General features: G+C 41.2%; 1 protein-coding gene across 1 annotated transcript in view; it reads left to right on the forward strand.

Moving 5' to 3' along the window:
• Positions 1-27054, forward strand: part of RASA3 (RAS p21 protein activator 3) — a 353769-nt gene that overhangs the window by 130727 nt on the left and 195988 nt on the right. The window contains exon 3 of the mRNA XM_029604621.1: positions 20053-20159. Within this exon, the coding sequence (XP_029460481.1) occupies positions 20053-20159 (107 nt within the window). The remainder of the gene's footprint in view (positions 1-20052; positions 20160-27054) is intronic.

A 27054-nucleotide genomic window follows, 5' to 3' on the forward strand; every position in this document is an offset into this window, starting at 1 on the left:
CTTCCTTTGGTGCTCTTACCTTCTTCCACAACTTTCAGGACCTCCTTTTATGTTGATGGCTCTCCCTACAGCAGGAATCCAGTCACAAATCACTGCCTGCGTGTCCCACTGCCATTTTTAAAATGTTTGTTTATATTCCATCTTTTGTGACTGGTCAGCTATGTCATTCAGACTACCATAGTATGCACTTCATGGGCCTCCTGCTGAACTGGTGGGTTTTTTTTTCTTTTTTTCCCTCCACTGCAATCTGTTCAAAATTTGGCTGCGTGACTTCACTATGACCAAGTTGCTACATTGGCTTCTTGTCTGCTTCTGCATTCAGTTCGAGCTTCTCCTGCTTGCCTGTAAATGCATTCACTCTGCAGCTCCTCATTACCCATCTTCTCTCTCCCTATAACCCTTTCTTGTGAACTCTGTTCATCCGGCAAGTTGCTCTTATCTGTGCCCTTCTCTTCCGCCTCACTCTGCACTTTCCACCTTGCTGCTCTATTTACCTGGAACAAATTTGCGGACATGGTGTGTCATGTCCCTCTCTGGCCTTATTCAGATTCATTCAAAAAAAATTCATCTTTTGAAGCTGCTTTTAATCCTAAGCGTGTCTTTTCAATAAATACACTTCCCATAGGCTCTTGTTTGTTGTATGTGTGTGCCTTGACTAGAATATATGCCCTAAGGAACAGGCACTGTCTCTTGTGTGTGTGTTTCAGTGCAGTGCTGTACGTGTCTGTCAGCACTTTATCAATGATCAGCAGTAGTAGTTCTTTGTGCACATTGTCAGGCCTTCAAAAGCCAGACATCAATATATATTTTTTTTATCTTTTCATAGTTACAGAGAAATTAATTGATATTGACAGTTTCTCAAGCTTTGGTCCGATCATACAGATCAAAATGATGTATTGCAATTTATGCTTGCTTGTTTGTCTTCAAAAAAGCAAAACAAAATCAGCAGGATTAAACTTTTGCGTTTGATTGGAAACTGCAAACCTGGCCACAGGTTTACCATCTGTAATTCCATGGTCTGCCTTCCATGTTCAGCACTGTTCAATTTACAAAGGTTGTACTGCATATGTAAATACTTCAGTGAAAATGATTTTACTTAAAAGGGGATATTGTTTGTTTATTTATTTGTTTATTTATTTTTTTTATACCGACATTCAATAAGGAATATCACATCGGTTTACATGGTAACTTGTGGGATAATTTGACAACGGGTCAGATTATCTTTACATTGTAACAGCAACACCCTCATATTATTCTAACAGTATAACGGATTTGTGAAATACTTTGACAACAGGTCATAATATCTTTCGTATCGGCGGCAAGGTAACTTGGGGGAAAATTTGACAGCGAGTTGAGTTGTCTTTACATCGTAACAGCAATAACGTCCTGTTATTCTAACAGTATAGTGGATTCGTGGGGTACTTTGACAACAGGTCATAGTATCTTTATATCGTAGCAGTGGCAAGGACAAATAATCCTAACAATGTAACAAACTAAGGGGGTCATTTATCAAAATGCGTTAAAGGCGTTTTCGCATGCGTTAAGGGCTTTTCGCATGCAAAAAGCTCCGTTAACGCATGTGATAGGCCCTTAACGCATGTGAAAATGCCTTTAACGCATGCGATAGCACCATATCGTATGGTGCGATGCAAATCTGAAAAAGAGGAGGAGTTAGGGGTGGGAGTGGGCTGGGTTTGCCAGTCTGTGAAGTGCTATCGCACAGACTTAATGCCGATTTTAACTACACCTTTTTCAGTAGTGTTAAGCTGTGCGATAGCTTGTGTTATGGGGCGGTAAGGTGTTAGTTCATTTCATGATGTCTTCTGAAAGGCCTGTTTTAGTAGGTTTAAAGCTCTTGGAGCACCATCTGAGAGTGAGAGAGAGAGACACTAGCCATAATGCCCTCTCCCTAGATAGGTATTTGTATCCCTATGTGAGGCCCACCTAGTAACTTGAGGTGAGGTTTAGGTATTAGTGTAGGGGGTTAGGGACCTCTTTGACATTCAACGTGAGACGTATGAACAGAACAGTGCTCTCTTGTGAAGATTTGATGACCTACGGAGAGAGGAAACTCACCCAAAGATGAGATTTGGGCAATGTTCTCTCCACCTAGCTTGATGTTACCCAGGTAGAGAATCCATCAAGCTAGGTTGAGAGAACCTTGCACAAATATCATCTTGGAGTGAGTTTCCTCACTCCGAAGGTCACCAAATCTTCACAAGAGAGCACTGTTCTGTTCATACGTCTCACGTTGAATATCAAAGTGGTCCCTAACCCCCTACACTAATATCTAAACCTCACCTCGAGTTACTAGGTGGGCCACCCATAGGGATACAAATACCTATCTAGGGAGAGGACATTATGGCTAGGCTCTCGCGCTCGCTCTCTCTCGCTCCCTGGGAACATTAACAATGGTCCCCCAGTGGTTGAATGCAGGAAATACAACAGGTATGGCACTTATCGCAAAGTCTGAAAATGTTATCACAATATGCGCTAACTTAGCTCTTCACATAGGTAATTAGCGCAAATTGCGATAAACTGTATATTAGCATAAAACATGCCCCTTTTGTTATTGCATGCGATACTTATCGCATTTTGATAAATCCAGGCCTAACTTAGTAAACTGGGTGTATATGAGCTCTAGGGTTGAGATGTAGGGAAAGCCATCATCTCAGACAGTTGAAGAGAATCAGTCACCTGATGCCTCTCATGTCCCACCAGAGATTTCCATCGAATTAATTCCTGTGTAAACATTAGTATTTGAGCATTGAGCATATTTGTTTATATACGTAATGAATATGTATGTGTGTGTGTGTGTGTGTGTGTGTGCGCACAGTTTTTTTGGAAGCTGATTGGCTGGAACCCATAATGAGTCGGGCACTGTTGGGACTGGGCTGCTTTTAGATTCTCTCCTGTTAGGGAGAGGAGTACATAAAGACGGTGTACACTGGTTTAATGGACAGTGGTAGCCTATTAAAATGCAGAGTTTGTGGCTTTTGTACTATTATAATACTGGCCATTTGTTGTTGTAACCAGGCTGCCAAGGTCGTCTTGACTGCATTTTAAGCGCCATAGGCTTTTTAATGCAGACGCAAGTAGGCTGGTAAAAATGTTTTATTTGAAAGTAAGAGCTCGTAAAGTCAGCTGTGGAAGCATAGAAAATGGAATATAAGTGAAATCTTCCTGCTAGTGGATAACATAACCCTGAAGAGAGAGCCACATGGCTTGAAACTTCATTAATGAGCTCCTGTGAGCCGTGGAACTAATCTGAGATAGGATGTGCTCTTGTCTGTTTCGCCCTTGCTGTGCATACTGCACGCGTAGGGACCTTCATTTTCTGTTTTTTTATTATTTGCTTGTTTTTTTTCAAGATTTTTATCAGGGCTTACCATATGATGAGAACAAAAACAGAATAAAATTATCTGAGAGAGGCTCATTTTTCCAGGTAAATATTGGAACTTTTATTTTGGTGGACAAAGCCAGGACAACAGAACAATATTAAGCACATTCTTCCACCCCCAACACCCTCTCGGTAGTGTTCCCCATCTCTGTCCTCATTCCCTGCTTCCACCCCCACGCTCCCGCTGCGACAGCATTCATCCTTACCTGTGCTGGCCCCGTGCTTCTTTTCTCCCCTCCGGCAGCTCTGCGGCACTGCATGTCTGCCTTTGTGTGCAGGGTCAGCGAGCCGGCTGGGAAGTGCTTCTGGTGGACAGGGCCTGCTTCAGATGCATTCATGGCATGAGGCAGAAGGAACTTTTGGCTGCTTGGGGTGGAGGGGGGTGTGGGGTTAAGGAGGTGGAACTTGAAACCCGGCATGGGCGACATTGGAGGGTAAGTGCTTTTATTGGTGGCGAGCGGGAATTTGAAACACACCATGCACAGTGGCTGGGAGGACTTGAAATGCATCTGCAACTCTGGAGCAGCTTTTTAATCATCCTATAGTTGGGGTGAATATTGGTTGAAACAGATCTAGGAATTTATGGGCAAAAATCGGTTTGAACTAATAATGAAGGGACCCTATAGGGTTTGACCATTTTGGCCTTTGTCTGACAAGATTAACTGTTGTGTTTCTAGGCATGGAACTGGGGTCTGCAGTACATGACAGCTTTTCTTAATTTGTGACATATCCTTTTTTTTTGGGGGGGACGACCCTAAACCAGAATTTTTAAGTATAAATATTAAATATTTGGAAGTGGCTTTATTTCTGTTTTGTGTGTTAAGGCGTCAACACTTAAAGGGACAGCATTCTCTTCCCAGTTATCAAAACTCTCTTCCATGCCCTTCATTTGCCCTCCAGTAATGGAAGGCAGCTCATACCTCTCAGTTTTGTTTTAAAGTATCTAGGTAGCTACCAACACTAAGGCAAGACCACATCTTCCCTTCAGCTCTGCAATGCTCAAACTTCAGTTGACCAATGGAGGTCAGACTCGTGATTTAATGGAAGGCTAACAGGGATGACTTTTCAGGGAAAAGGTGGTTTGTTTTTTTTTTTAGGAATACTTTCCCTTTTGAAGATGTAGGAGTGAAAGACTCATGGAGTCTTCCTTTAATTGTATTTGATAAATCTCATGCAAGGGCAATTAGATGAGAAATGGTTACACGATAACATTGAAGTATTGGTTGCAGGCAGAGGGCATAAAGGCGAGGAACGAGTTTTAGTGCAGATAAGTGCAAAGTGGCAAGAAAAACGGATATGTACAAGGCTTAGTGTCTTTGCTCATGACCAGCTCTAAACGATAAAACAGTGTCAATGTATAACATACATCAAGTGTGCTAAGAATGCTATACTGGGTCAGACCAAAGGTCCATCAAGCCCACCATTCTGTCTTCATCAGTGGTCAATCCAGGTCACAAGTACCTAACAAGATCCCAAGTCTACATTGGCTAATAATGGTTTATGAACTTTTTCTCCAGGAACTTGTCTAAACGTTTTTTTTTTTTAACACAGCTATGCTAACTTCTTTCATCACATTGTCTGGCAATAAATGCCACAAAAAAAAATAAATCCTCGATTTGTTTTAAATGTACTACCTATTAGCTTCATGGAGCATCCCCTAGTCCTAATACTGTTTGAAAGGGTAAATATCCCACTCGATTTTGTAGGTCTCTATCATATCTTTCTCAGCATCTTCTTCGCCAGGCTGAAGAGCTCAAACTTCTTTAGCTTTTCCTCATAGGAGAGCCATTCCATCCCCTTTATCATTTTGTTTGCCCTTTTCCATATCCGCTATATCTTTTATAAGATGGGGTGATCAGAACTGCACACAGTATTTAATGTGCTTGTACCATGGATCAATACAGAGGCATCTGTTTTATTTTCCATTCCGTTCTTGATACCTTACATTCTGTTTGCTTTTTTTGACCTCCATTGCACACTTGAACTGAGGATTTCAACGTATTGCCCACAATACTTCGATAATGCTTAGTCTGGGTGGTGACATCTAATATGGAACCCAGCATTGTGTATCTATAGTTTGAATATCAAATGTTCATAAATGAATGCATCATGTTGCAAATGGCCACATTAAATTTCATTAAATTTCATCTGTCGTGTAGATGCCCAATCACCCAGTCTTGCATGGTCCTCTTGCAATTTCTCAGTCTGCTCGTGAATAATTCTCTCATCTGTAAATTTCATCACCTCACTTATCACTCCAGATCATTTATAAATGTATTAAAAAGCACCGGTCTCAGTATAGTTTTTTTTTTTTCCTTTCTCCATTCAGCGAAATGACCATTCAGTCCTACTTGTTTCCTATCCTTTAGCCTTTTACCAGTGCACAATAGCACATTGCCTCCTATCCCATGATTTTAACTTCCTGATGAGTCTCTCATGAAGGATTTTGTCATTTGCATTTCTGAAAATCCAAGTACATAAGAACATAAGAAATTGCCATACTGGGTCAGACCAAGGGTCCATCAAGCCTAGCATCCTGTTTCCAACAGTGGCCAATCCAGGCCATAAGAACCTGGCAAGTACCCAAAAACTAAGAAGATCCCATGCTACTGATGCCAGTAATAGCAGTGGCTATTCCCTATGTCACCTTGATTAATAGCAGGTAATAGACTTCTCCTCCAAGAACTTATCCAAACCCTTTTTAAACCCAGCTACACTAACTGCACTAACCACATCCTCTGACAACAAATTCCAGAGTTTAATTATGCGTTGAGTGAAAAAAATGTTTTCCGGTTAGTTTTAAATGTGCTACTTGCTAACTGCATGGAATGCCCCTTGGTTCTCCTGTTATCCAAACGAGTAAATAACTGAGTCTCATCTACTCATTGAAGACCTCTCATGAGCTTAAAGACCTCTATCATATCCCCCCTCAGCAGTCTTTTCTCCCAGCAGAAAAGTCCTAACCTCCTTATCCTTTCTTCACAGGGGGGCCGTTCTATCCCCTTTATCATTTTGGTCGCCCTTCTCTGTACCTTCTCCAGTGCAACTATGTGATCAGAATTGTGCACAGTACTCAGTGCAATTCACCATGGAGCGATACAGAGGCTTTATGACATTTTCTGTTTTATTCACCATTCCCTTCCTAATAATTCCTAACATTGTTTGCTTTTTTGACTGCCGCAGCACACTGAGCTGATGATTTCAATGTGTTATCCACTATGATGCCTAGATCTTTTTCCTGGGTGGTAGCTCCTAATATGGAACCTAATGTCGTATAACTACAGCAAGGGTTATTTTTTCCTATATGCAACACCTTGCAGTTGTCCACATTAAATTTCATCTGCCATTTAGATGCCCAGTCTTCCAGTCTTGCAAGGTCCTCCTGCAATTTATCACAATCCGCTTGTGATTTAACTACTCTGAATAATTTTGTATATGCAAATTTGATTACCTCACTCATCATATTTATTTCCAGATCATTTATATATATATTGAAAAGCACCGGTCCAAATAGAGATCCCTGAGGCACTCCACTGTTTACTTTTTTCCACTGAGAAAATTGACCATGTAATTCTACTCTCTTTCTTGTCTTTTAACCAGTTTGTTATCCACGAAAGGACATTGCCTCCTATCCCATGACTTTTTAGTTTTCTTAGAAGCCTCTCATAAGGGACTTAAATCCAGATACACTACATCTACCCGTTCAATTTTATCCACATGTTTATTAACACCTTAAAAAAAATTATGCAGATTTGTTAGGCAAGACTTCCCTTGGGTAAATCCATGCTGACTGTGTTCCATTAAACCATATCTTTAAATATGCTCTGTGATTTTGATCTTTAGAATAGTTTCCACTATTTTTCCTGGCACTGAAGTCAGGCTCTCTGGTCTATAGTTTCCTGGATTGCCCCCTAGAGCCCTTTTTAAATATTCGGGTTACATTGGCCACCCTCCAGTCTTCAGGTGCAATGGATGATTTTAATGATAGGTTACAAATTTTAACTAATAGATCTGAAATTTCATTTTTTAGTTGCTTCAGAACCCTGGGATGCTTCTCTTTAGTTTGTCAATCTGGCCTACTACATCTTCCAGGTTCACAGTGATTTGGTTTAGTTCGTCTGACTCTTCACCCTTGAAAATCATCTCCGGAACTGGTATCTCCCCAACATCCTCATTAGTAAACATGGAAGCAAAGAATTAATTTAGTCTTTCTGCAATGGCCTTATCTTCCCTAAGAGCCCCTTTAACCCCTCGGTCATCTAATGGTCCAACCGACACCCTCACAGGTTTCTTGCTTCAGATATATTTTTTAAAGTTTTTATTACGAGTTTTTTGCCTCTATGACCAACTTCATTTCAAATTCTCTCTTAGCCTGCCTTATCCAAAACAAAATAAATCAAATTTTACATATATACTATCCTTAATTCTCCAAATTATTCATACTTCATTTAAAGCAACATCTATTATCAGTTTATCCCTTGCCTATTTTACTATGCAATTGGAGGAGAACAAAACTGAAAATAGGAGCAATTCTCTATACTCTTAAATTCCCAAAGGAAAAAAAAAAAGGAAAAAAGAGAGTTGCAGAATATTTAAACTATACCAGTGTTATCAAACGGAGCACTTTCGTCTTGATTTTGTGTTCTTGAATTCAGGAAAATTAACAATTGATCAGGTTCAGTAAATACAAACCTATCATTACCAATGTTTAATATACATTTACATGGATATTTTATCACTACTTTCGCTCCTAACTGGCGAGCTCTAGTACATAAAGAGAGAAACTTTTTTCTACGTAATTGTGTTATTCTAACAATATCTGGATAAATCCAAATTTGTCCCCCTAAGTATGGCTTAATCCTATTACAAAAAAATCTCTTTAACACCATATCTCTTTCAGCAGATATCAAAAATTTAACCAGCAGGACACCTCTCCTTTCAACTTGCTCCTCTTGGGTAGTCTCAAGGAATCCAGTCAAATTCTCAAGTGGGGATAATGACTCTGGATTCTCCCTCTGATTTTCAGTAATCCCCATTTCTCCTCCACTTCTCCTTTCTGGACTAGGTAGGAAATAGGCATGCTGGATTGTAGGCAGTTCACCGCTGGAAAAGTTCAATATCTCATGGAAATATTTTTTAAGCTGCTCCTTGGGAGATATCAATTTACATTTGGGGAAATTGATTATTCTCAGATTGTTATATCTGAGATTGTTTTCCAGATATTCCATTCTCTTTTCTAATCTAGAATCCCCTTGAATCAGACCCGTTTGTATTTCTTTAATTTGATGTATTTGAGTATCCATTTCCTGAATTTTTACAGTGTTTTCAAGCACTACCGGGTTAACCAATTTAAATTGTTCTTGAGAATCCTTTATAGCTGTTGTCAAGGTAATTATTGCATTTTCTAAAGTAGATAACCCGTTCCATAAAATTTCCAAAGTTACCTTTTTCAGGCGTTTTTAGAAGTTTTGAATCAGGTAATTTTACCGGTGTGCTCTTCACAGTAACATCCGAGATTCTCTGCTCCGTCTGGCTCCTTTCACGGGCGGTTACCACCGGCAGCAAGCTGCCCTCGCCGCTCATTCTCCCGATGTTGATTTCCGACCCCTCGCCTTGGGTTTGCCCTGTCGCGCCTGCAACAAGTTCCACCTCGAGGGTTTCCTCCTCACAGTGCAACGTCGGCTCTGGGGGTTCCACCGGCTCGTGCATTCCGACAGGGACAGGAGGGGAAGGAGGAGTCCCTGGCACCCCAGGGCTCAAGGATATTTCGTCGATGAACACAGAGGTTTGCTCCCCCTCTTGTGCTACAGCCGAGCCTCCTGGGGATTCATCTGCGGCGGAAAAGAACTCCTGGATCTTCGTTTGTACTGGGGTAGGTTTGAGTGGGGTCGAGGTTCCCTCCCTCAGCCTCCCCTTTCTCTTAGTATGGGGCATTCAGGCAATTTTTCAATGAAAACGAAGATTTTTCAGGAGCTCAGTTAACCGCGTCCTCTCTCATCGACGCCATTTTGTTCTCCTCAGATTCTACTGAGCATTTAGTCTCTTGTATGATCTTTATCCTGTTGGACTCTATACCCTCCCGGACATAAAGTGCCACACCCCCACCAAGTTGATCCTCCCTATCATTGCGATATAATTTGTACCCTGATATAACACTGTCCCATTGGTTATCCTCCTTCACCAGGTCTCTAAGATGCCAATTATGTCAATCTCATCATTCACTGCTGTACACTCTAACTCTCCCATCTTAGACTTCTGGCATCGGCATACAGACATTTCAAAGGGCATTTTTTGTTTGCATTAACAATCTGCTTTTCAGTTGATTATGGATAATTTGGAATTCTTTAGCTCAGGTGATTGTTTACGTATAGGCACATGAACTATGTTTGCTTTTATTGGAACCTCTCTGTTGGGATGGTCTGTCTCTCCTGTTTCATTAGTATCCTTCAAAGATACCTCCCTCTGAACCTTGCACTGCTGAGTGACTGTCGGCTTCCCCCCTTGTTCTAGTTTAAAAGCTGCTCTATCGCCTTTTTAAGTTAGTGCCCATCCTTTCGGAAAAGGATGGGCTCAACCACCTCAATCTTGTCCACATATTTTTGTTAAACCCGCCCCCCCTCAAAATTTGTAAGGCCAGATTTTCCTTTGCTTAAATCTGTTGGCTCTGCCCCATTAGTCTGGGTCTATGTAGATGGCCAGCAATTTTATTTTTCAGAATAGCTTCTACTGTTTTGCCCAGCACAGACATCAGGTTCACCGGTCTGTAGTTTTGTGGATCACCCCTGCAATGTTATGTTGGCCACCCTCCAATCCTTAAGTCCCATAGCTGATTTGACTGAAAAATAGTAAGTCTGTGTTGCACAGGAAGAAGAATGCAAGTATGTATGTATGTATGTATGTATGTATGTATGTATGTATGTATTTATTTATTTATTTATTTGCTGCCTGCATTTTTTCAGTGCCTGTAAAAGAATTGGAAAGTAAGATCTCTTTCCATAAGGAATGACCTGGAGCTTTTTAGTTTTCTTGCTATGCCAAGCCTTTATGCTTTTGTAAGAGAAATATCATGAGTTTCAAGCTTTAGGGTTTTGTTAAAAGGATGGGCTACTGAATATGAAACAGTGGATTTGAAACCATGTATTACTGCTTGAAAGACTTACCTATTTCATAATTAATCTTCCCGAAGAGCTTAAATGTAAACTGTGAAGGAAGACAAGACAGCTATAAGCAACATGAGATTATCTTGTAGGAGAGCTAATAAAAAAAAAATGGGAATAAATAGTCTGATAGTAATGTACTTTAGCCAGCAGGATTTGACAGCTTTAGTAGCTAAGCTTGATAATTGCTGAATGTTAGCTGTTACACTTACTCTGATTTCTCTAAAAATATATGATAAATCTGAGGCTTATGATTGTAGGGCAACTGAAATGTATGTCCTCAAAGAGCTAAAACCTAAATACACGAGTTCACTTTGTCATGGCACACCAAAGGTATTATATTTTAATTTTAAAAAATGAAGTAAAAAGTGTCACAAAATATATTTATAAATTAGAAAACAATGACTACTTCATTTTCAGGAAACCATAAAAATATAGAATTAAAAAAAAAAACCCCAGAAAACAAACAAACCCCAAAACAAACTATTTATACCAAGTCTCTGGGAGACTTGTCCCTGATGCTCCTCACACAAGGCCGGATTTTAAGATTTAGGCGGGGGCGTAGATTTGTGCGTGCAACCTGTGGCGCGCACAAATCTACTCCCGGTTTTATAACATGCGCAGCCATTTTACTAAAATGAGTTTCAATGCCACTAGACAGCCCTTCATGAGAAGAATTTTAAAGTGTATTTTATTACTTGCTTTGAGTCAGCATGATTTAGGATGCAAAATGTAGTGGACCTTGGGAAGAAATCTGTAATTATAGGCGTAAAGAACTGTGATACTTACAGCCAAAAAACTTGTACTACCACACAGTCCCAGAGATGGTGCACAGATGACTTAAATATGAGCATTTAAAATATTTATCAGATAGCAATCTTCACAGCAAATGCTTTACTAGGCTAAAATATGTTAATAATCCTAAAATGTAATTCTTTAAATTGCATGTTGTTCACAGCTCTTCATATCAGATTACCACATGCATACCATCGTTATCTGTCAAAATATACTGTAAATAATGAGGCCAAACATCTGCCAATGATTGTAACACAACATATTTGGAATTATTATGCAAATAAGTTTACATGCTAGTAATAGACAATCTATTTTTCCTATACAGATGAAGACATTGAAAAGAACCATTTGTTTTATTTCTATTGTCTGGTGTCTTCAGCGCTGCAGTATAACTACGCAATTGTAAATAAGTAAGAAAATCGCTATTCTGAAAGTATAAAGTCTGAGAAATGTTAGGATATGTGGGTATGTGGGCCCTGGGCTGAGGTGAGAGATGGTGCCGCCCACAGGGAGGAGCCCCATGAGCCTCACCATCGGCAGGCGAGGTCTCAGCTGCAGGGTGTGTGGAATAGCAGGCACTGGAGAGAGAGCAGAGAGAGCTGAGAGTGGCATCCAGGGGGTGGAGCCATGGAGCGTCAGTGCAGAGAGCTGACGTCAATAAGCTCGGGAGTCCTTGAGTCTCAGTAGAGCAATAGAGCGACACTGCCCGCAGAGCGGGGAGTGTAATATAAATGTCTTACAGACACAGCGGTGCCACAAAGTCTGTGAAGAGGGGTATACCCAAGAAGGCGTCCTCTGTAGAAATTACACGGTAATGGTTCGTAGAGTAGGGTACACCAATGATGGTTTCTCAGTAGAGGTGTTTCGGCAATGGTCCGCAGAGCAGGGTATACCAAAGAGATTCCTCAGTAGAGATGATATGGCAAAGGTCCGCAGAGCAGAGTACTCACTCATAGAAGTGGTGCGGGTTCCAGAACAAGCCCCAGGGAATGAGGCAGGCAGCGGTCCTAGACGCTAGGCCCTCCGAGGAGCGGATAGCCAGAGACGAGGAAAGGGCCCCCGAGGAGCGGCTACCCGGGACGTCTCATGCCAAGGAAGCAGGAGTTGGAACGGAAGTCCTGAAGTGAGCGTAGCGGATTCAGCAGTGAGGGAACTCGTTGCCAAGTCGTAGGCAGACAGGGCCAGCTGGCTTAAGAGTCTGCGATGAATGACACGCCCCCGAGGTTCCCGCCATGACGTGCCTAAGGCTGGCCCGAGAGCACGCACGCCTAAGGTACATCGAGGGCAAGATGGCGGTCAGCAGCATCCACGCCATCTAGGGAGGCCTGGGAGCAGGGGCAGGCAGGCCGGCGATAGCTGGCGGAGGCCGCGAGACTACCCATGGAAGTCCGTGCAGAGAAGAATGAGGTGAGCAGCAGTGGTCGCAGCCATCTGCAACCGGGTGTAACAAGAAATCAAATGAATGTATAACCCCTGTTTGTAAATTAACAAAAGGCTATAAATTCACAATACCCATCTTTGTAGTGTTTGACGTTTCTTATTTAAATGTCCCAAGGGAATGTGCATTGCCAAGAAGAGGTAAAACAAGAGACCATCCCCATTCTTTTTTTTTTTATCAGTTCTAACCATCAAAGATTGAGCGAGAGAAGGTGGCAGTGAACTATATTAAGCATGTAATAAGTACGATAGACATCAAACAGCAATCAGATGCAGCACAAAGTAGATCCTTGCACTTCAATAATAAATATTTCATGAAATTCTTTTTAATGTTAAACGGCAACTCCACTGTAAATAGCAAGGTTATCATGAATGGCTGAGTCCCCACGTTACTGATCCCGTGTTTCGCCCAAAGGTTGCATCGGGAGGGACAAGAGGATAAAACTTTATAATCTGCAACAACTAAAAAATTCTTAAAAGTCAAGGTTGAAAAACAGGGGAGACATCTATACATCAACTCAATTCAAAAACCTTACACGTAGTTCTAAGCGATGTACGTGGAGAGCAAGCAGTACAGATAGAAGCCAATATTTAAAGCCACTATCAGGGAGCGAAAATAGGAGCCAATCACAAGACAGCCTCGCGAGAGGCTATACCAATCAAAACTTCCTGACCATATCCATATAAAAATACAAATTTTAAATAAAATAACTTCATTCTATTTTATTATTCAAGCCTTGAGGGGATAAGCTATTCATGAAATAAATCCACCTCTGTTCTTTACGAATCAGCGTTTCAGAAACATTTCCCCCCTCTAATGGAAGGAGGTATTGCGTCAATTACAAAAAACTTGAGATCATCCTGAGAGTGAGACAATGAGCTCCAGTGCGGAACCAAGGGTGCACTATCACGATGATTAGTAATGGCTGGATCGGTGTTCAATAATGCAAGTTTCGACTGGGTGCATAGTTTTCCCAACATAAAGTTTTTGACAAGGGCAAACAATTACAATTACTACTCCAGCAGTCTGACAGGTAGTTGAAAACCTTAAACTGTGTTGTTTACATGTTACAGGATGTTCAAATGTTGATAGTGATAAGGATAAAAATCATACTGAACAATGCCCGCAGGGATAATGTCCAATTGTTGTTAATGAGGCCTATTTTCTATCTTTTATGAAGTTGGTAATCCACAATAGGACACTGCCCCCTATCTCATGATTTTTTAAATTTCCTAAGGAGTCTACCTTAAGGAACTTTGTCAAATTTTTTTGGAAATCCAGATACACTATATCATCTGGCTCACCTTTATCCACATGCTTGTTTATGCCCTCAAAAATTGGAGCAAGTTTGTGAGGCAAGACTTCCCTTGGTTAAATCCATGTTGGCTTTGTCCCATTAAACTTTGCTTATCTATATGTTCAGCAGTTTTGTTCTTTATGATAGTTTCTACCATTTTGCATGCTACAGATGTAAGACTGTAGTTTCCTGGATCATCCCTTGATCCCTTTTTAAAAATTTGCATTACATTGGCAACCCTCCAGTCATCAGGTACCATAGATGATGTTACTGATAGTTTACAGATTTCCAATAGCAGGTCCGCAATTTCATTTCTCAGTTCGTTCAGCACTCTGGGATGTAGACCATGTGGTTGAGTAATTTGCTACTCTTTAGTTTGTCAATTTGCCCTAGTACATCTTCCAGGTTCACAGAGACTTATTTTAGCTCTTCTGAATCATCACTTTTGAATATCCTTTCTGGCATGGGTTTATCTTACATCTTCCTTAGTGAATACTGAAGCAAAGAATTCATTTAGCCTCACTGCTATGGCTTTATCATCTTTAAATGCCCCTTTTACCATTTGATCAAATAATGGTCCAACTGACTCCCTCACAGTCTTTTTACATTGAATGTACCTGAAAATGTTTTTATTATGAGTTTTTGCTTACATAAGAACATAAGAACATGCCATGCTGGGTCAGACCAAGGTCCATCAAGCCCAGCATCCTGTTTCAACAGAGGCCAAACCAGGCCACAAGAACCTGGCAATTACCCAAACACTAAGAAGATCCCATGCCACTAATGCAATTAATAGCAGTGGCTAATCCGTAAGTCAATGAACTTCTCCTCCAAGATCTTATCCAAATCTTTTTTAAACCCAGCTACAGTAACTGCACTAACCACATCCTCTGGCAACAAGGATGTGATTAGTGCAGTTAGTGTGGCAAGCTTCTTCTCAAATTCTCTTTGCTTTCCTTATCAATTCTTTGCATCTGACTTGCCAGTGCTTATGCTGTTTCCTGTTTTCTCCATTCGTTTCACTTTTCCATTTCTTGAAAGTTCTTCTTTTAGATATTATAGCCTCTCTCACCTCATCTTTCAACCATACCGGTAGTTGTTTAGCCTACTTTCCACCTTTTTTTTTTAATGCATGGAATACATCTGTTCTGGGCTTCCAAGGTAGTGTTTTTTAAACAATTGCCTGTATGTGAGCTAAACTCTTAACCTTTTGCAGCTGCTACTCTTTAACCTTAGCCTTCATTGAAAACGAACCCTAAAAGAACATATACAGCTTGAAATCTAATTATGATTCTATTTTTGACTTTACTTTTGGTGGTGCTGCTGCTTCTTGCTTGCCTACATTCCTTCCAAAGACCCTCATTCGCATCTTCCCATGGTTTTTGGGACCCCCACCGCTGCTTTCATTGAAGGGCCCGTTCTCCTTTTTTGAGGATGGAGTGCAGTCGGCGATTCGGGGTTATTAGAAACAGATGCTCCCTGAGACGTACCATCCATGCTTCTAAACCAAGTAAAATGTTTCACATTTGACATGACGACGTACTGCGCCTTTAATGATAGACGAAGGACCAATTGGGTTCCTGTGGACAAGCCGATGTGCCAAAGAAAATGTTGAATCTGGTATAAATGTGTCCTTGGCGTGCAGTAAATGGAAATTTTTGAGGGAGGGGATACTTGGCAGCGGTAAGGAATGAGATGAGAGAGCAGTTACTTTTCTTTTTTTTTCCCCCCGAATTCTTGCCACAGTAACTGCTGTGTAAACGGACAGTGTAACGGGGTAAACAAAAAATACATTTTTTTTCCCCCCACTGGATCCTGCACTGAAAACAGTTGCCTGTACCCTTGCTGTCAAAACAGCATTAATGAGTGCACTGATTTGTGTTTGGGAAAAAAACAGTCCTTATCAGCTCATAAAACGAAATTCCATTTTGTGTATTTTGAATTTTATTCTTCCCACAGAATGAACACTTTTTATATAGAAGATTCTCAACTGTTCTACTGCTAGGTTCCTTGTTTTATATAATAGCGGGCCTGAATGAAGAAGCGTCGATGATAATATTTTGTCCATATGGGTAAAGTCCTTCAGGCCTGAGCCAGAGTGAATGTAAGCACATCCAAAATAAAATTGACCTTTCATTAAAGATAGATCATTTAATGAGATCTGAGAGAGTCTTTTTTTTTGAAGGGGGGGGTTGGCATGGAAGAGATGAACAGATGCGAATAAAATGTGATTATAAGCCAAATGATGACAAAACAATTTCTTTTAGTAGCTAATTACTTTTGGAAGCTTTTTGATTTGTATGATACTTGTATTTTATTTTTTTGCATGATGCCACATTATCTATTGCATATACCTCAGAGATCTGAAAGAACTCAAAAAAAATGAAATTGTAGATCCATTAATTTGTAAGCTGTCATTGAAATCGTCCATTTGTACCCGAAGGTAGAGGGTGGCCAGTTTAACCCTGATCTTTAAAAAGGGCCCCAGTGGTGGTGATCTGAGATTTCAGTGCCAGGGAAAAACATGGAAACTATTCTAAAGAACAAAATCATAGAACATACAGAAAGATGTGAATCGGTTATTTACTCTTTCGGATAGTAGAAAGACTAGGGGGCACTCCATGAAGTTAGCAAGTAGCACATTTAAAACTAATCGGAGAAAGTTCTTTTTTACCCAACGCACAATTAAACTCTGGAATTTGTTGCCAGAGAATGTGGTTAGTGCAGTTAGTATAGCTGAGTTTAAAAAAGGATTGGATAAGTTCTTGGAGGAAAAGTCCATTACCTGCTATTAAGTTCACTTAGAGAATAGCCACTGCCATTAGCAATGGTTACATGGAATAGACTTAGTTTTTGGGTACTTGCCAGGTTCTTATGGCCTGGATTGGCCACTGTTGGAAACAGGATGCTGGGCTTGATGGACCCTTGGTCTGACCCAGTATGGCATTTTCTTATGTTCTTATGTTCTTATGACATTTAATGGGACACAACCAGTATGAATTTACTTAAAGGAAATCTTGCCTCACCAATCTGCAAGATGTTTTTGAAGGGGTTAATAAACATGGATAATCGTGAGCTGGTGGCTTTGGTGTGTATGGATTTTCAGAAAGTGCTTCACACGGTGTCACAGAATACAAGACAAGGGCCTACTGTGGATTGCAAACTGGTTAAAAGGTAGGAAGCAGAGTGGGACTGAATGGTTAGTTTTTCTCAGTGGAGAAGGGTAAACAGTGGAATACCTCAGAGTTAAGTACTGGAACTGGTGCTTTTTATATTTATAAATGATCCAGAAAGTGGAATATTGATTGAGGTGATCAAATTTGCAGACAATACAAAACTATTTTGAGTTGTTAAATCACAGGCAGATTGTGAAAAATTGCAGGAGGACCTTGCAAGGCTAGAAGACTGGGCATTCAAACGGCAAGTGAAATTTAATGTGGACAAGTGCTAAATGATGCACCTGGGGAAAGTAATCCACACTGCATTTACACGGTTAGGGTACATATTAAGTTACCACCAGGGAAAAGGATTTGTCCATCATAGCGGACAATACTTTGAAGTCCTCGGTTCCATGTGTGGCAGCAGTTAAAAAGCAAACAATGTTAAGAATTATTAGGGAATGGAGAATAAATCAAAGAATGTCATGATGCCTCTGTATTGCTCCATGGTGAAGCTGTACCTGTAGTGTACTGTGTGCGGTTCAGATCTCCACATCTCCAAAAAGATATAGCTGCACTGGAAAAGGTACAGAGAAGGGAGACCAAAAGGATAAAGGGAATGGAACAGCTCTCTTACGAGGAAAGGCTAAAGAGGTTAGGGCTACATGGCTTGGGGGGATATGATAGAAGTCTATAAAATCAAGAGTGGAATATAATGGGTAAATGTAAATCTATTTACTATTTAAAAAAAACAAACAAAAAAACAGAAACTAGGGACACTCTGTGAAGCTACAATGTAGCACATTTAAAACAAATAAAAATTTTTTTTTTCAATCAATGCACAGTTAAGCTCTGGAATTCATTGCCAGAGGATGTTATTAAAGCAGTTATGCTAACTGGGTTTAAAAATAGTTTGGACAAGTTCCTGTAGGAGAAGTCCATGAATTGTTATTAACCAAGTAGTTGTAGAGAATAGCCACTACTTATCACTGCACGGTAGCAGCATAGGATCTGTTTTCTGCTTGAGATCCTGCCAGGTACTTGTGACCTGTATTGGCCACTGCTGGAAATAAGATACTGGGCTTGATGGACCCTCAGTCTGACCCAGTACGGCATGTTCTTATGTTCTTATGACCTTGGAAATTTTATGGACAGCATCTTGAAATCTTCGGCTCAATGTGTGGCGGTGGTCAAAATGGCAAATAGAATGTTAGAAATTATTTGGCAAGGCATAGAGAACAAAACTGAGAATATCATAATGCCCTTTGATAGAGCCATGGTTCGACTTCACCTGGAGTACTGTGTGCAGTTCTGGTTGCCCCTTCAAAAAAGACAAGGCAGACATAGAAAAGGTACAAAAAGAGTGACCAAAATGATAAAGGAGGTAGAATAGCTCCCTTAAGGAAAGAAGGTTTAACAGATTAGGGCTTTTTAGCTTGGAAACGAGACAACTGAGAGCGGATATGACTAAAATTTATAAAATTATGAGTAGGGTGGAATGGGTAAATAAGGAATGATTGATTAAAACAGGACTAGGGTACATTCCGGAGACGGCAGATTTAAAACAAACCGTAGAAAGTATTTTCACTCAGATGTCCATATTCAGTCATTGTTTGGATAGGAAAGTTAGCCAGATAAGTTTATCCGGCTAACTTTAAAGGTATATTCAATAGTGCAGCCAGACTATTGGATATAGCTAGCTAGCTATCTTTATATAGCTAGACTTTATCAGGATAAGTATAGGGGAGTTCCTTGGCACAAGCAGACTTGACTGGATAAGTTATCCAGCATTCTGTGAATATTGGAGTTAGCCAGATAACTTATCTGGATAGTGTAACTCCTCCCCAAAATACCCCTTGAAAGACCCTTAGCCAGATAATAAGAGTTATGGCAAAAGTATAGCTGGATAAATGCCGCATATTCTGAGTTATCTGGCTACATGCCTCTGAATATGGACCTCAGAGTGTATAGTCAAGCCGTGGAATCTTTCTGGAAGACGTGGTCAGAGCAACGTAGTGGAGCTCAAAAGAGGATTGACAAGGTGTCCTTGAAGGAAATGTCTATAAACTGTTATTAACCTGGTAGACTTGAGAAAGCCAGTGCTTATCCATGGGAATGAGGTACAAGAAATATATCGGCTAATGGGGATCTGACAGGTACTTGTAACCTGGACTGGCCACTGTCTGAGACGGAATGTTGGGCCTTGTCCCAGTGCCCGTCACATAGCAGCAGGAGAGTTTGTGCAAGTTCTTACTGGGCTGGGAACTCCTGGTCTTGAAGCTCTGGTTTGGACTTGGCCTGATGGCTCAGTGGCTCATGGGGAGGCACCTGTGTTTGATTGCTGGCTCAATACTCTGATCTGTGGACAATCGGGGTAGGGTGCTTTGGAGACAGAATTCACAGTCCCTGGAAAAGGAGGTAGGGGATGTTATTCATTGCACAATGATGAGAAATACAAAAAAAAACATTTTTGTTCACTGTGAGATTTTTAAGCCATGCAAGAGGATTAGGTCAAGGGGCAAAAATAATCCAAAAGCTTTTGTTTGGGTAGGGTTTAGGCAGCCTCAGTGGGGATAACAATCAGAAGTGTGGCAAATGCTGTGGAGGATGCAGGAAGCAGACCTGAGGAAGCTTTAGATGTACAATATGATGATGGAAAAGTCTGAAGACCAACCCAATCAGTTTGAGAAGTACCAAATTTCTGTCGGTGCGATACTTGGGAGAGTTGAGGAAATGAAATATGACCTGGAATGTGTAGTGCTTGCTATTTCAGTATTGTAATGGTGTGTTGTCTTTGATTTTCTCAGCCCTTTTTATGGAGAAGATTTCTATTGTGAAATTCCTCGAAGTTTTCGTCACCTGTCTTTTTACATTTTCGACAGAGATGTATTCCGAAGGAGGGATTCCATCATAGGTATGTACTTACTAGGATTCTTCGCATGGGCATCGTCTTTGTTTTATTCTTGGCAGTGTCGCTTCCTGGGGTCTGCAGAAACTAAATGTAGGCTTGCTTCCCCCCCCCCCCCCAAATAAAAATTCTTGATTGTGTTCAGAAGGCCCCCCTCATTATACAGGCACTGTTTTACAGTGATGGATTTTGGCAACTGCATCAAACACTTTGGCTTGTTGAAAAGATTCTATTTCTCCCCTAGAGTTCTTAAGCTTTTTATTTTTTTATTTTTACCTCTCCAGTTTTTAGATTTTATTTTGTATTATGATTTATTAACTGCCTTTTTGAAAGTAAACTTGGTGGTGTACAATAGTTTGTCATAAATGGTACACATGAAAATAAACAACATTAGCAGATTATATGGCAATTCCATGTAAATCTAAGGATGTTGATGCATATGAATAGTGTATTAAGTCTTACCCCCTGACAGACAGATGGGATTGGTACAGCAGGTATATAACATTGGTATAGATAAAGTACATAGCATACGGGATGAATAGCATGTAGATGTCAGTAAATAATGAGACGATATATAGAGTCAGTTATGTGATAGATAATATCTGGCATTGATATTAATAGTCAATTACAGAATAGGCAATGATAGAAACTCAATTTAGAGGGTGGACGGTGATACTACTTATTGTATCTGTTTGTGGATAAAGGTGCTCAGCTGATGTCAGTTAAGGAGTATGTGACAGGTTATAGTGTGTGTATGGCCTACAGTCTGTCGCTCTTACCGTACTATGGCATGCTTGGCTAACAAGCTAAGTTTTCATTTGCTTCCTGAAAAGGAGGTAGTTTTCACTTTGGCAAAGTGCGTTCCCCAGGGAGGCTGCTGTTTTTGAGAAGGCCCTATGTCTGGTGTTGGAGCATTTTATTTTCTTGTGGAGAAGTGGAAACTATTGGAGGCTCCTTGGCATGACCTTAGAGGTCTGGTGAGTATGTAGAGTGAGAGAGTTTGCTCTTCATTTAGTCTGGGCTGTTTCCCATTAAGGCTTTAAAGGTTAGGCAGGGAGGTTTTTTTTGTTTTTTTTTTTTTAAATCTCACCTTCTAAGGCAGTGGGAGCCAGTGACGTTTTAGTAGAGTGGAAGTGATAATTTTGCTTTTTAAAGCCTTATAGTAAACCAGAATCTGTGGCATTCTGGATTAGTTGGTCAGTGAAGGCCTTTTGTTATCAGTGTGTTGCAGTAGTCCAGCTAAGTCTTGACCCATGGCATAGACCACTATGGTCAGACTCATCTTGATGTATGGTGAATTTGTGTAGCCACTGTAAATGATAGTGGTAGTTTTTGAAACTTGCTTGGGTGTGAGGTTGCATGATGGCTAACTCCAAGTCCAGCAGGATCCCAAGGGGTCAGTATGTGTAATTTTAAGGGTTCATAGTTCTCAAATGGCATTTTCATGATAGGGACTTGGCTGTTCGCTTTTTGAACCCACAGAAACTCTGTTCTGCTTGGGATCAAGCAGTTTGTCGTTTGTTGCCCAATTTTGCATGGTTCTAAGGAATGCAGTTTTCTCTCTGCCATAGATCTGGCTCTGTAGATATGAGGAGTTGCACATCTGCAATAGGTGAAGAATTTTAGGTTCATAGACTGAATCAACTGAGCTAATGGTTTGAGGTACATATAGAAGAGAATAAATGACAGAATTGATCCTTGTGGTACCCCAAAGGGGTAGAGTCCAGGGAGGGAAGGAGGAGCCAGCAAACTGAATGGATTGCTGCCTGCCTGATAAATAGGATTCTAACCAGGCTAATACTCTAGCGCTCATGCTGGTTTCTTCTAGTCGTGATAGCATAATAGAGAGGCCAGTTGTGTCAAATGCCACCGAGAAGTTTAGTAGTACCCATACTGAGGCAAAGCCCTGTCTCAGTTCCTATGGAGGAAGTTGAATGGGGATACGAACGTGGCCTCTGTCCCCGCGCCCGCGTAGATGGGTCTGAAGGCAAGACTGGCGGGAATCGTTTTTCATTCTTCCAGCCAGTCATTCGGTTGCATGTAGCCTGTCTAACCAGTATTTTCCCCAGATCATGTTCTCACAAATACCTGAATGGGTATCACGGGCAAGGCTTGTGATGATAAAGATCCAGAACTGATTTATTTTTCGTGGCCCACCTCTAGCAAAAGCTGTTATGTTTGGTCATGCCATTTTTAAAGTCTCTTCTGTTAGGAAAGGCATTTTCTGATACTTGCATTTTGCTGCTCACTGTTAAAAAAAAAATGAATGTGCTTGAAAGAGAGTTTGATGTTTTCAGGGGAAGTACACTTCTGATTCTACAAATAAATGATGTGGCTCTACAAGATGTACTTGTTTAGCTACTGGCAACAAGTACTTTGGAAATTTACAACCGTTGCTCTCTCTACCTACATTTCTGCTTGGCCTATGCCCTCTCCCTCACTTTCTCTCATTTTTTTTCTCTCTTGCTTCCTCTCCTTGCTTACTGATGCTAATCATGCTATTATTATAAACCTTGAAGGTTGCATGTTAAACTGCTGTTGCCAATTACCATAAAATTCACATTTTTTTTTTCAGGGCACAAGATGGTTTATCTGTGCTAATTTCCTTTGAAATTCGGCTCCCAGGCTACTAGAATTAAACTGTGATAAATTACCTGGCATGATTTTGAGTGCTGTTGAGTTTGTTGCTATAACGTGTTTTACTGAGAAATTTATTTCAAGTTTAGTCGTCATTGATTTATTTCAAAATTTGTCTTTACTGTGCTGCTTCTACTGACTAGAATCGTTGAGCACTAAATCTTTAGTTTCTCTCTTTCAACCCCATCAGCAGCTCGTCTATTATGCTCTTCCTGCCATGACACATAGACGAGTTTCTCATGTGGTAGAAATGGCATTCCAAAAATTAAACCAAAGATTATTTAGTGCTGCACCAAAAGTTTTTTGTTGCTGTACCAATGAAAAATCTCGCTGACATTTAAACAACGGTAAGCTATGAATGCGTTGGAGATGCTCGTTTTGTCAGCAGGACAGTGTTTCACGTTGGCGCATATTACTCCGTTCGGTTGAGAAAAGAATGAATACAGTGCTCTCCAAGCTCTTCAGTTTATCAACATATTCCCCCTGAGGAAGCCCTTATTGGGTGAAACAAGGGTCCCTTGTTGAGGATTCATTGTATGATTTGTTATAAAGGAGTTTTGAATTTGAGTAGGAATCCAGGAATGTGTTTGATTGTGAAATTTGGGAATACTTGAAATCGTTCCCTGACTGGAGTGGAGATTCCTTGTTATATTATCGTTAGACTGGAAACTTTTGAAAAAAAATGTTTTGGAATTCAAATTGGAACAGCTTGGAAGAACACTCTGGACTCAAAATGTGATTGCCTTACAGAACCACATTAAGATTTAATAATGTTTGAGCAGGTTTGATTGAGTTTATTCACGACAATGAAATGGCCTAAGTGTTTGAATGAATGTGCTCTCTGGATTGAGACACAATATTCCATTTATTAAACAGGTAGCTTGTCTAGAGGTTTATGTTGGTGAGCAAGAATGTAATTGTGTTTTTATGATTAGAGCTTAAATACAGTAAAGTGCTAAACATTCTTTAGATGTTTAAAAGATGTATAATGAGTATATTAGTGAATTCTTTAAGCATCTTCGCCTCATATTTTTTAGCCTTGTATGAGCACATATTGTTTATAGTAACTTTGTACACATTGGGGCAGATTTTAAAAGCCCTGCGCGCGTAAATCCAGCCGGATTTACGCGCGCAGGGGACTTGAGCGCCGGTGCCTAAGTCCCCGGGCTTTGCTTGGGGGGCGTGTCAGAGGTGGCGTGGCATTCGGGGGTGTTGCGGGGCTGTGGGCATGGCGCCGCCCGGGGGCATTCCGGGGGTGTGGCCGAGGCCTCTGAGCCAGCCGCCGTGGAATGGCGCACCGGCAGCCAACCGGCGCGTGCAAGTTACGCCTGCCTTGGGCAGGCTTAACTTTCTGAACACAGGTAGAGGGGGGATTTAGTTAGGGCTGGGGGTGGGTAAGGGGGGGAAAGGTGGGGGGAACCGGAAAAAAGTTCCCTCCGAGGCCGCTCCGATTTCGGAGCGGCCTCGGAGGGAACAGAGGCAGGCTGCTTGGCTTGGCACGCGTAGGTTGCACAATTGTGTACCCCCCTGCGCTCGCCGACCCTGGATTTTATAACGTGCGCGCGGCAGCGCACGCATGTTATAAAATCGGGCATAGATTTGTTCGCGCCGGGTTGCGCGAACAAATCTACCTCCGCGCATAACTTTAAAAATCTACCCCACTCTTTAAATGTTCTATTTAATTGCTTATAAGTTGAGTGTATTTTGGTGATAGTTTTTTTTTATTTTCTTATTGTGAATTTGTAAATCACTATTGTGGTTTTATCTACAGTTTAAGCATTTCAGTTTCTTGACACTTCTGTGTTTTTTCTTATTTTGGTTTCGTAAAAGGAAGTGAAATTTTTCAACTGCTGGTAAAGAGTACTTAGGTTACCTTATGCTGGTACAATGTATTTATAAAATTTGCAAAGTGAAATTGAGCAATGAGGTTGACAGATGCTATCATTCACACTTTCATATAAGTCAGATATTCTTGCCTGATGCTACAATGTGTGGGGTTTTTTTTAATGCTTTGCATATAGCAGTCTTCTAAAGAGGAACTCTACTTATCTTCCTCCTCCTCTGGACATTCAGATGGAAGCAGGACTGGGATCCTGGCGTCAGAAGCTTGCATTGTAATAACCTAGGGATTTCCCCCTTGTTTTATAACCACCTCCTGCTTATCTTGGTGCAATCATTGCAGCGACATTCCTCAACCGGGGGGGGGGCATGCACCAAGGATCCTTCCAGAACCCTGAAATCATGGGGGGCCCACTAGACGTGGCCACTACATGTCGCCATTGCTCAATGACTACTTCCCTGCTAGGGGCTAAGACGTAAACCTAATAAGATAAAGCCCCCCTTTTCCTCTCAGATACGCGTTTGTAAGGGTAGCCCTGTGGCTCACTAAATAATGGTATGCCCCAGGAACGCTGCTGGAATGAGACATGTGCTGGTCTTAGCTATAGCGGAGCATTGCGAGGAAAGGTCTAGAGGGTTCTGGGAAAGACAGGGTCGGAGAAATTGAACATGGAGAAAGGTGGTGGTGACGACGACGACTGACTGGTATGGCTGCCACGTGCCCTGAGAAAAGATCGAGGCGCTAGGACTAAAGTCACATTTTATTTTTATTTTTTTTTCCCCCTTGTCAAGAATGTCACCTGTGAGAGCCGCAGCTGAGCTATCCACAGAGAGGTGGGTAAGAAAAGAAGGTTGTCCGTGTCTTCTGCTGATGAGAGTGCCTGGTAATGGCCTGGGTATAGCCGAACAATCCCGAATACCGAGGGAGACAGGGGCTGAGCGAAATGCCTAGGGAGAGCTTGCTGTGCTTTGATAGTGCTACAGTGGTGTGGGGGGAGAAACAGATTTGGGCAAAAATGCCTGAGGAGAACCTGTAGAATTTTAGTGGCGGCTTGCTGGGTGTCTAGGTCAGAGATGGGGAAAGTCCAGTGTTTTTTTTTAAACAATGGAACTGGATCAGTTTTATGGCTCTGGCTTATGGTTGATTTCCCTGTTTTGGCTGACATGAAAACCAAGCCCCCTGAAGTGCACTCAGGGGATCAGAGCCAGCCCCCTTTAACTTACTGCGGACTGGCTTCTTGCTAGCCTGGTGTCAACTCCTCTCCCCTGACTTCTTTTCTTCAGTTTATCTCCTGGCAAATGCAGAAGCCACAGAGCATCAGAGTTAAGTACATGCTCCTAATTAAATGCAAAAGCTTTGTGACAAGCAGCAGGAAGCACTAAAAGAACATAAGGGGTTATCACTTCCTGTAGAAGGAAGAGTTACTCAGTTAATCCCATTTTAGCTCAGAAATCTTATTTTTTGCATGTGGGTCAGCAGTGGAAAAAGAACGGATCATTTAGATAAGTACAAGCGGCTCCCTGCTTGACCTGATTTCATGCTTACACTTCCCAGAGGCTAGCATGCAAAGTCATTCAGGATGATCTTAGCTAAACTGATAAAACTGAACTGTGTGCACTATGTACGTCACAGCCAACACCAAAGTACAATCACACTATCAAAGAGGTCAGGAACAACTGGCATGAAATATAAATTATATTTGCTTCCTTTCCTTTGAGCACACTGGGAATAATTAAAAAAAAAACAAAACACAAAACATTTGTGCAAAGCACCGCGTTGCTAGTGGTACTGTGATGCATCCACTTTGAACAGTGTTATCCCATCCACCTGCTTTCTGTTTATGAATTCATTTATTTATATATGTTTAGACCTCACCTTTCCACAAAATTGCCGAAAGTGAAGGACAGTAGCCATCACTTACAATCACCCACAGCCTGGGGCCCAGCTTCACTGTGGGACCAATATTGAAAAGCTCTAATGTTTTTAAAGCTCCCTGGGGAAAGATATTCAGTTCCAACTTCCTGATATGCCATTAAAATAAATAAATAAATAAATCCGGGCAGCGTCAGTAATGGCCTCCAGACACCCCTCCAACTCCACTCTTTTAAAAAAAAAAAAAAAAAAAAAAGGCTTTTGCGAGGATTCTGCCAAATTTCCCAGGCAGAAGTTATGCAGAGAGTATCTGCCCGCTGACTCCTGCCTCACACGCTTCTTTGCTGATAGAGCCAGCTCAACGCCAGTCAAGTCTGTAACTACCATGTCTTCTCCATCTTTTCTTCCCCTCCTACTCCCACCAACCACACACTTATCTTTTATCTCTCTCACCCCTTCCTCTCTTCTTTAATAGAGACACCTATGCTCCTCCCTCGTTTGGCCCCCTTCTTCAGGACTGGTCCGGGGTCAGGAAGTATAGGAGGCAGCTGA

The sequence above is a fragment of the Rhinatrema bivittatum genome, chromosome 5, assembly GCF_901001135.1.
Source record: "Rhinatrema bivittatum chromosome 5, aRhiBiv1.1, whole genome shotgun sequence".
NCBI lineage: Eukaryota > Metazoa > Chordata > Amphibia > Gymnophiona > Rhinatrematidae > Rhinatrema > Rhinatrema bivittatum.